At 41.2% G+C, this 11,077-nt stretch overlaps 1 protein-coding gene across 4 annotated transcripts in view; it reads right to left on the bottom strand.

Moving 5' to 3' along the window:
- Positions 1-31: 31 nt before the first annotated feature.
- KIF2A (kinesin family member 2A) overlaps positions 32-11,077 on the bottom strand; it is a 93,968-nt gene continuing 82,922 nt past the window's right edge. For all 4 annotated transcript variants that reach the window (XM_049768757.1, XM_049768759.1, XM_049768758.1 and 1 more), the window contains 2 exons: positions 3,967-4,102; positions 32-2,060 (listed from right to left, as the gene is read on the bottom strand). In XM_049768757.1, coding sequence (XP_049624714.1) covers positions 1,975-2,060; positions 3,967-4,102 — 222 coding nt within the window. In that variant the 3' untranslated portion in view covers positions 32-1,974. The remainder of the gene's footprint in view (positions 2,061-3,966; positions 4,103-11,077) is intronic.

The following is an 11,077-nucleotide window of genomic DNA, read 5'->3' as shown; positions in this document are numbered from 1 at the left end:
GAAAATGAAGAACTAGAATGTAATACCAAGATCTTTCCTGGTACGTATCTTTAATGTGTCTTAATTATCACAAATGAAGCCATTGTGGTATAAGGCAGCATATTTGGATAGGAGACATTTTAGAAATATGCTCAAATTTAAACAATAAATTAAAAGTAACCTTTTGTGCTTTAAAATTAGCAAGTTTACACATCTCTTTATTGCCGTTTTGCAGGGTCAATCTCAAGACCACCTTTTTAAAATAGCCTTTGTAAGATCAGTAACAGTCCTCCAGTCCTCCTCTTTTTGAAATAAAATGTAAATAGAACCAATCTTTATAGTTGTAAGAAAACCTGAGTCCCTTCCAAAACAAAGGTGATTGTAGTGAAGTAATTTATCTCTTAAAACATTCCATAGATTTTATTTATTAATAAGCACACTGTGAAAATCTACATTTCTAGTTTTCAAGTTTACAGAAGCTTTTCACCACAGTGCTAGGACTTCCCACAAATACCCTCTGAGTTCTATGAACAGTGAGTGAAGTAGGGAATCTGGCTCATGTGACTATTCATAGCTTCCTTCTGGCTCAGATGATGAGCTAAAATTTCCCCGCAATTAAAACAAGATATATCCTTGAGAGACTTCTGTTGTTAATCTACTCCTGGATTCTATCCTGGGAATTGCAGGAAAAACTCCTAGAGAGATACATAAATCTTTTAGCAAAATATTTACATTAAAACTGGCCAGTTTTCTTTCTTGGAATAGCAACGTGTAAAATAAGTGCCACTATTTATAAAATAGCATACCCATACCAATTTATGCGAAAAATCGCTCATTTTCACCAAATAATGGTGAAATATACAATTGGTAATGAATGGAGCTTGGGTTAGATCTACCTCATGGCAAATTAGTCAACTCACAGCTTATTTCCTTTTTAAGGGTGTTACATATTGCCTACAACTGGCTTAAACTAACAGTTCTATTATGGACTACTTTCATTATACATTGTTCATGCATCAGAAGCCAATTTCCTTTCACAGTAGATTTAAAAGGTACATTTTTGGGTGCTAATGAACACTTCCAACTTAAATAATGGTATTGGTAAGGATCAAATTGCACTATTAGTCTTGTTAATACCACACTGGAACACACACTGCATTATATATGTATTATCCTAAGATAAAACTCTTCTCAGAATTTCATTACTTTTTATTATACACCAACTAGTTCATATTTTAGTTCTTTACAAATAAAATGCTAAGAAAATTAAAAACCCACATTGTATGGTTTTTAAATCATAATTCCAGGTTTCTTTACATATAAGATGGAATGGTCCAGCAGCTATGTCCACTGTCACAGACTTTAGTTCCATTCAATGATATGGCACATCCTGCAAAATTAACTATAACACACAAAAAATGTTTCAAACACAGTATAAATGTACACACAATAAAGGTAATTTACAGAAACAATTAAGGAATGTAATTTATCCTGACTGTGCTTCAGAAAGGGTCAACATCCTTAGTCAAGGCATAAAGCACAGCTGTCTAGAAATGGGCAAGGTATGTACAATCACTGATGAGGTATGCATGCACGCAAAGGATTTAAAACTGCTCAGTCTCACTACGAAAATCGAACCATGTTAAAAGGAAATGCCTTTTTATTTTGTTTGCCCTTACTATTCACCTCTGGATCAGTTCCACACTCTTACTTCAATATATAGAAAATAAAATTGGCAACGATTTCCAAAAGTAAATCACTTATTTGGGTAAATGAAATAAAATACATCAGTATCCCCAAATCTTGGTGTGCCTCCTGCACTAGATGTATTTTGTAGACAAAGGAGTGTTTCACAACATTGAAATGTCATTCAGGTGAAGGGACAAGACTTTTCCATGACACTTAAAATTTCAAACTTTCAAATGGCCCTTAGAGCTGACCCATGGTACATGAACAACTGTGGGGTCTGGGGATCTTTTGACAGCAAATGCCAACTTAAAGGGCACGGGGTCTCTTCGGGTTGATCTGCTTGCTAGCTTGCTCTTCTTCTTGTAGAGCTGCGCGGAAAGACTTCACTTTATCTTGAGGGAACAAAAACGGAGAAAGTATTGCAAGACAAGCAACTTTATGAGTGCCATTAGCTCTTTTCATAAAATTATTCTGTTCTCTTTGACAAATTTCAATTCTAACCTGTTCGTAATCATTTGGAGTGTACAGACTAAATTAAACACATATACATACATAGTACAGTGACATAAGAACCACTGAATCTTACTAAATTGTAAATGAGACATTTCTCAGTATTCAGAAAGTAATCTGCTTCCAGTTCCAATTTTACTTTTTTAAGCTCTTAAAATTTGAAACATATTTAAATTACCAACAAAATGTGGAGTCAGAGAAATGAAGCCAGTAGACACTTTCCCTGCATATGCCCAACTAGGTTAGATCCATGATTCCCAAGCCCTGCCAGAACTGATTCCTGAGCCAAGAGCAGCAACATACACTGAGCATTGTTAGATGTAAAGAGGATTAGTCTGCCTTTAAGATGGGATGCCAGGATTTGAACCAATGACCTTTTGCATGAAAGGTAAACACCTTACTTCCATGCCATCTCTCCGGCAAAAGGAGCATATTCTTAACATGGGTTGAGTTTTGTCATGTAGGAAATATTTGGTGTTTACAAAATTTTGTTTGGTTTTTGTGTCACACTAGCACACTATGTTCAGAATACTCCTGCTTTTGCATTCAGGGATCACTTGTGCTATGGATTGAAGACAGTATGTTGTGCCAGGGAACAAATCAGAGTTGGATTCATGCAAGGCAAGCAACTAACACTGTACTATCATTTTTTGTTTTGTTTTTATTTTTTATTTTTATTTATTTTTTTTGGTTTTTGGGCCACACCCGGCTTTGCTCAGAGGTTAATCCTAGCTGTCTGCTCAGAAATAGCTCCTGGCAAGCACGGGGGACCATATGGGACACCGGGATTCGAACCAACCACCTTTGGTCCTGGATCGGCTGCTTGCAAGGCAAACGCCACAGTGCTATCTCTCCGGGCCCTTGTTTTTATTTTTGTTTTTGGGCCACACCTGGAGGTGCTCAGGGGTTACTCCTGGCTATCTGCTCAGAAGTAGCTCTTGGCAGGCATGGGGGACCATATGGGATGCTGGGATTCGAACCAACCACCTTAGGTCTTGGATCGGTTGCTTGCAAGGCAAACACCGCTGTGCTATCTCTCCAGCCCCAACACTGCACTATCTTTCCGGCCCCTACAGAATTCCTCTTTCACAACTGAGATGTCAGCTAGCTAAAAGAGACCAAGATGTTTTGGGGGGGTTGGTGGTTTACAGCTGGCAGCACTCGGGTTACTCCTGGCTCTACACTAAGAAATTGCTTGTGGCAGGCTCAGGGGACCAGATGGGATGCCGGGATTCGAACCATTGTCCTTCTGCATGCTAGGCAAACGCCCTACTTCCATGCGATCTCTCTGGCCCCGAGACCAAGACATTTTTCCCCTGCCACACCTGATGGTGCTCAAAGCTTAATTCTGCCTCTGCACTCAAGGATACTCCTGAATGACTGGTGGTGGGGTTGGTGCCTATATGTGGTGCCAGAGATCAAATCTGGGTCTGCTGCACACAAGGCAAGTACCCTACTACTATACCATCTCTTTGGCCTTGCATGTGGCTGACCCAGATTCTATCCCAGCATCTCATATAGTACTCAACCCAACCCTGCAAGGAATGATCTGAGCATCATGAGTCAGGAGTAATCTGAGCATCCCTAGTCTCAAAAGCCAAAAAGGAAAGAAATCCTTTAATTAATTACAATAGCCACTGGAGCTCAGGGTTTATACAGCTGATTCTACGTACTGGGATCAAACCCGGGTCAGCTACTATCAAGGCAAGCAACATACCCTCTATTAACTCTTTATCCCACATACAATATTAAGCTGATTTTAAGCACTAAAATGTATAAAATAGTTACCCCGTAGCTCAGTTAAAATATCTATTTTTTGTTCAAGAATAGCTTCAAGTTGTGTAGCATATGAATCGACATCATAGTCTACTTCTTCAGTCATCTCTAGGAGTGCTTTTTCATCTTCTAACCATCGAATGGATTCCTAAAGGACATAAAAAAAATCCAACAATCAGGTACTCTTAGTAAAACAATAATTATCAAGTTTTATATACTATATTAACTATAATAAAATATTTCTAAAATGAATTAAATATCTTATGGCTAAAAAATTTGCAAAGTAAAAAAATATTTTTTTGTATTCTAGGGACACCTGGCTATGCATAACATGGCTGGTAATACTTGGGGAATATTTGATTCCGTACATGTTCTAAGGATAAAACAAGAATTGGCTGTATGCTAGGAAAGAACTTTAATCACCTTCTGGTACCAAAATACAAAAGAAATGTTTCCTTAGAGCCAAGGAAAGAACTGAATGATCAGAGGTATATACTCTGCATAGACCAAGACCTGAATTTGAACCAGATTCTCACACTGGCCAGCCTGGGATGCTCCCACACCAAAAACAAGCTAACTTCATTTTTTTTATTTTACTCTATGATTGGTAAGAATTTTAAGAAGAAAACAAGTCAAACACACAAATAAAAAGTACATTCAGTTTGAACCTCAATCTCCTGCCCTGTCACAGAAGAAACCAACCTATCAGGTAGGCTCCAACTCAAAGATAGAGAAGACTCCTGACCTGCCCACAAAAGTAACACCTGTGCAAGCAAGCTTAGGACTTCCATCTCCTGCCCTGCCACAGTAGTCAGAATCATCTGGCTCCACTTACCAGCTTCAACAGAGAAAAAAGAAAGCTCCAATGAAATGGCCATCTAAAGAGCTCCCTGGTAGTGTAGGGATACAAAATGGGAAATGGGAGTCTCACATTAGTATACAAGTTTCAAAGGGGAAAACAATGCAGAAGCTCTCCACACTTAATGAACGAAATCAATAATCCTAAAGACTACCGATACAAACCACCTCCTATATAATCTTTCAGATTTTACAGTAAAAATTGAGAATGTTTAATGAGCTCAAAGAAACTATGGAATGAACAGCCAATAAAATCCAAGAGGATATGAGAGCAGAAATGACAGAACTAAATAATTTTGCAGGTGAAATGAAAAACTCACTAAAGAATAACAGTAACTGAGGACAGAATCTCTGAGCTCCAAGATGAAATGCAGATAATCTCCAGACAACAGCAGATAGAAAAATGCCTCAAAATAAATGAACAGACAAGAATGAATAAATGAATGAACAGACAAGAGAACTTTGGTATCAACTGAAGAGGGACAAGGCAAGACTCATTGGGACCTGGGGCTGGAATGATTACACACTGGGTAGGGTATTTGCCTTGAATACGGACAACTGGTATTCAATCCCCAGAATCCCCATATGGTCCCTGAAAAGAATCATCAAGGGCCCAGAGTCCCAGGAATGGAATTTCCATGAAGAAGCATGAATTAAAGAAATCATAACTGGGGCCAGAGAGATAGCATGGAAGTAAGGCATTTGCCTTGCATGGAGAAGGACGGTGGTTTGAATCCCGGCATCCCATATGGTCCCCGAGCCAGCCAGGAGTGATTTCTGAGTGTAGAGCTAGGAGTAACCCCTGAAATTTCTCATAAGTGAGAACTTTCCTGAGGTAACGAGTGCATCACTCAGATTAAAGAGGCCCAAAGGATACTAGCTAAGTGAGACCAAAGAAGAGCTAGAGTATAGTATAGTGGGTAAAATGCTTGCCTTGATTCCCTGGAAATACAAATGGTCTCCAAGCACTGCTTAAAGTGTTCACTGGGTAATCCCTGAACTTCATCAGGTGTGGCCCCAAAACAAAAAAGACCCAAATAAAAAGACTCTAAGACATCCTAATCAGAATGAGGAAGTCCATAGATCTAGACTACTGAAAGCAGTAAGATCAACAAAGATAATTACATAAAAAACAGCAGCCTTAAGATTTATAGCAGATTGACACATCTCTGGCATTCTCAGAAGAGGGGTGGGGTCCAGATCTCCATCTGCATGGACTACAGCAGCCCAATGCAACTCCTTAACTAAAAAAGGTGGGGCTGGAGAGATAGCATGGAGGTAGGGCGTTTGCCTTTCATGCAGAAGGTTGGTGGTTCGAATCCTGCCATCCCATATGGTCCTCCATGTCTGCCAGGGCAATTTCTGAGCATAGAGCCAGGAGTAACCCCTGAGAGTTGCTGGGTGTGACCCAAAAACAAACAATCAAACAAAACAAAAAGAAAAAGGGGGAGTCTAGCAGGAGGAGGTTTGGCAGGCCCCCGCCATGCCGGAGGCCTGCTTGGCCAGGCCTAGGGGGGGTGCGGGACTTGGGTAACCCCAGCACCCCTCTGCCGCCTTGCTCCAGATCTCCAGGGCTTCCCCGGGCCACACGCCTGGGCAAGCCGGTGAGTTGGGTCCCTTGGTGGAGATTGAAGGTACCCTAGGCCTTCCCCCACCATCCATGCGGCTCCTTAGGGAGGGTCCGGGTGGGGCTCTGAGCTTCTGGTCTCCCAGCTTCTTGAAGGATCTCTCCTTCCTGGGAGCCGGGAGTCTAGCAGGAGGAGGTTTGGCAGGCCCCCGCCATGCCGGAGGCCTGCTTGGCCCGGCCTAGGGGGGGTGCGGGACTTGGGTAACCCCAGCACCCCTCTGCCGCCTTGCTCCAGATCTCCAGGGCTTCCCCGGGCCACACGCCTGGGCAAGCCGGTGAGTTGGGTCCCTTGGTGGAGATTGAAGGTACCCTAGGCCTTCCCCCACCATCCATGCGGCTCCTTAGGGAGGGTCCGGGTGGGGCTCTGAGCTTCTGGTCTCCCAGCTTCTTGAAGGATCTCTCCTTCCTGGGAGCCGGGAGTCTAGCAGGAGGAGGTTTGGCTGGCACTGGTAATCTCTGTCCAGTCTACATTTTCAAAATCGCGCGGGGGCAATAGCCCCCGCGCGCACAAGAAACATTAATAGTACTCTCACAAGAAACATTAATAGTACTCTCACAAGAAACATTAATAGTACTCTCACAAGAAACATTAATAGTACTCTCACAAGAAACTGTAATAGTACTCTCACAAGAAACATTAATAGTACTCTCACAACAAACTGTAATAGTACTCTCACAAGAAATTTTAATAGTACTCTCACAAGAAACTTTAATAGTACTCACTATCATTGAATTATGTTTTTATGTATGCAGAATGTCTATTTTTTACTCTGCCCTTTTGCATACCCCTACATAAGTTCATATTTCTCTTTAACTTCTTTAACTCCTATCATCATTACTCCTTTTATACCCTTTCTAACTTAAGTACTGTTGAGTCCTAAGTCACAGACCAAAGTGGTGCCCTAGAGTTAACACCCACCCAACTATTTTAAAAGGCATAAAAAGGACACATATCTTTTCAACATTTTATGGGTGTTTTCTTTGACGGCTATAACTTTTGCTAAATACTTTCTTATACAGTGATGATCCCCCCCCCATGTTTTTTATCTTCTCTTTGTGAACTGCTCAATATGGAATTTGGTGTGAAAGAATCCCTCAGTTTAATACTTATGTTTGAACCAAGTCATGGGTCTTGTTGGAAATGTTCTTATGCCCCCATATATCTGATAGCACCACGTGGCTTTATATCTTGTTTGCATAGGCACACTAACATGGAAAAATACTATACATACCAATAAGTTCTTATCTAATAAAAATCTTGTAGTGCAATGAGACCTTACACCCTGAACATTGACATAAAGACCTGGCACAGGCCTCAGAAGAATGGGCATTCTCCATTCACCCCTTGATCTACAGAAGACATTTACAAAACATCCAAGGTTGTATATAACATCACCTGGTGGCATTCCTGTACCAGGAAAGACCCTACAGCTGCTCTGACATCTACTCAAAAGAAACACCCCTTAACACTGAGAAGACAACAAGAACAAAGACCTGCTTACTGGACAGGGCTTGCTGTATTGCCCCTTAATTGTGAGGTTTGTCTATAACATCACCTGGAAGCAATCCTCTACCACGGAAGACCCTACCACTTCTCAGACATCGTCCTGCTCAAAAGAGACTTCCCTTAACACTGAGAAGACTTAACAACAACAACCTGCTTACAGGAAAGGGCTTCCTGCATTGCCCTTTCATGGTGAGGTGAAACGAGAAGGCACTCCACATCATGAATTCAATGTAGGACATGCAGATTCCAGAATCTTTAATACAGAAACATGAGACCAACAACAGAGACTGTGTGAAAAGTGTGTTGGCACTACAGACAAAGTCTTGGATCGAACGATAACTTTCCTGAGGCCTAGAGCTGGTCTTAAGCCAGGAAACTTCAGGGGTAGGATCTCTTTGTATTTAGGCCAAGGTTATTCCTTTCCATGCCTCTCATATTTTGGTGGGCCTATGCAAACAACAATTGCCACTCTAACACCGTTTTTACTGTGCTCCTTTGACTCTAATCCTTAAAACGCACCCACTTAAAATTTGAGGTTAACTTAAGCTAATATGCATGTACATGGAAATGTAAAAAATACTATGCCTCTAATGTTTAAGGAGTTACGTAAGTTTGATGGCTTTAGATTGCCTTGTGTGCTGTTAAGAAATATTATAATGTGCTACAATCTGGAGACTTGAGGGACAAAGTAATTGCACATGGATTCTGTTTTATTTATCTTAACTTTCTTTGGTGAAAGTTCAAAGTTAAGATATCAGCAAGGGGACTTCTTCTGATAATTATGTTATGGGTGATTGTCCTTCCACTGTAACTTTACCTTATCCTCTTTCTTTGCATCCTTTGTTCTCATAATTCAAAATTAAAAAATTATAAAAAAAAAAAAAGAAAAAGGCACAGGTGTGCAACTTAACCTTATCTAACTTCCAAGCCAACAAATTAGTTTCAGATCTATAAATCCTGGACTGTGCAGCCAGACACCTCAGTATCTTCAGTAGTGTCAGTCCAGTAATATTTATGAAAATGATAGGAAAATTATTTAGTAAGCCACAAACCTCAGTGAGCTAATACTGCAGAAGTCTCAACTAGCCATAGCTCAGTAAATCCTTATATACTTTAATAACACCATGGAGATAGCAATCTTTCAAAGTTGACTTGTATTGACTTAAGTTTTGACAATTACATTTGCCTTTCTGTTGTAACAAGTCAATATGAGATAAATTTGTTTGTGCCTGCATGGAGATGGGCTATGGGATGGATGAGAGATTTGGAACACTGATGAAAGGAAGGAAGGTCACACTACTGGTAGGATTGATTTTTGAATTTTTTGTTTGTTTGTTTCTGAGCCAGACCAGCAGAGCCCAGGAGTTACTCCTGGCTCTGTGGTCAGAAGTGTAGTTAGTTACACCTGGCTCTGCACTCAGAAGTTACTCCTGGCAGGCTTGGGGGGGAGGAGGGGGGGTAAGACGACACACATATGGGATGCCCTACCCACTGTGCTATCTCTCTAGCCCTATGCTGTTTGATTACTTAATGCTTAAAATTATATTACGGACAACTTGGTAAATCAATACTGTAATAAAAGTTAGGAGGACAAGTAGGTTTTAGAGCAGAATGAGGGCCAGAGCAATAGTATGGCAGGTGGGATGCTTGCCTGTGCTCTGCTAATCCAGGTGAGATTCCCCAGAAACCTATATGGTTCCCTGGGCACTACAATGAATAACCCCTAAGCATCACTAAGTATGGGCCCAATCCCAGAAATAAACTTATACCAGATCAATCAAATGGTGGGAAAGTTAAAAAAAAAACTCAATTAGGGGCTGGCGAGGTGGGGCTAGAGGTAAGGTGTCTGCCTTGCAAGTGCTAGCCAAGGAAAGACCACGGTTCGATCCCCCGGCATCCCATATGGTCCCCCCAAGCCAGGGGCAATTTCTGAGCGCTTAGCCAGGAGTAACCCCTGAGCATCAAACGGGTGTGACCGGAAAAACCAAAAAAATAAATTAAAAAAAAAAAAAAAAAAACCTCAATTACACGAAAGCCTCACAAGAATACTTTAAAACTCCTTCAGGTCTTAAGGAATAATATAGAATTTCATAGATAAGCAACAGCTCAGGAACTTCACAAACTCAAAGCCTTATCTATGAGAATTAAAAGGGCTACATTAGACTTTTCTCACAAACATGCCAAACTTCTACAGAAATAAACTCACTCAAGGTCAACCGTCTAAAACGCATGTAGTTGACCCAGGTTTGAATCCTGGCTCCCCCTACGATCCCAAGGCTTACTAGAAGTGACTGCTGAGCACAGTGCTAGGAGTATCTACTGGATGAGGCCTCCAAACTAAATCAGAAAACTAAGCCCCACAAAAAAGATAGCATGGAGGTTAGGCATTTGCCTTGCATGCAGAAGTTGGAATCCCAGCATCCCATTTGGTTCCCCAAGCCTGCCAGGAGCGATTTCTGAATAACTCCTGAGCACTTCCGGGTATAACCCCCAAACAAACAAACAAAATGAGTGAGTGTTGGGGATGCACGGAGTGAAAGCAGAGAGAGACATCTCACTGGAGGCCTAGACTTGATTCTTGACACTGCATGGAGGCAGGAGTAACTGTTGAGCTCCACCAGCACCCGAATATCAAAACCCTCCAAGTAACCAAAAAAGAAACAAGGAAATGAGAACAATTTTCTAAATAAAATTACAAGTTAATTAGATTAACTACAATGGGATAAATTAATTACAAGTTAATGAACTACAATGCCCCTGGCCTAAAGAGACTGTGTATAGGGTTTGACTAAACAGCTGTGTGTTCTTGTTATTTTCTTCTGGGCCACAAGAGGGCTCTGGCGACTATTCCTGGCTCAGAAGTCGTCACAGAGAGTGGTGCTCAGGAATTGAAATTGGGCCTCCTGCATAAAAAGCTACTTTAAGCTACTTCTCTGGACCTAACTGATTAAAACAATTTTTTTGTTTGTTTGTTTTTGGGTCACAACCTGCAGCACTCAGGGGTTACTCCTGGCTCTATGCTCAGAAATCGCCCCTAGCAGGCATGGGGGACCATATGGGATGCCGGGATTTGAACCACCATCCTTCTGCATGAAAGGCAAACTTTACCTCCATGCTATCTCTCTGGCCCC

Source organism: Suncus etruscus, chromosome 2 (genome assembly GCF_024139225.1).
Source record: "Suncus etruscus isolate mSunEtr1 chromosome 2, mSunEtr1.pri.cur, whole genome shotgun sequence".
NCBI lineage: Eukaryota > Metazoa > Chordata > Mammalia > Eulipotyphla > Soricidae > Suncus > Suncus etruscus.
This window is presented reverse-complemented; position numbering and strand designations above follow the sequence as displayed.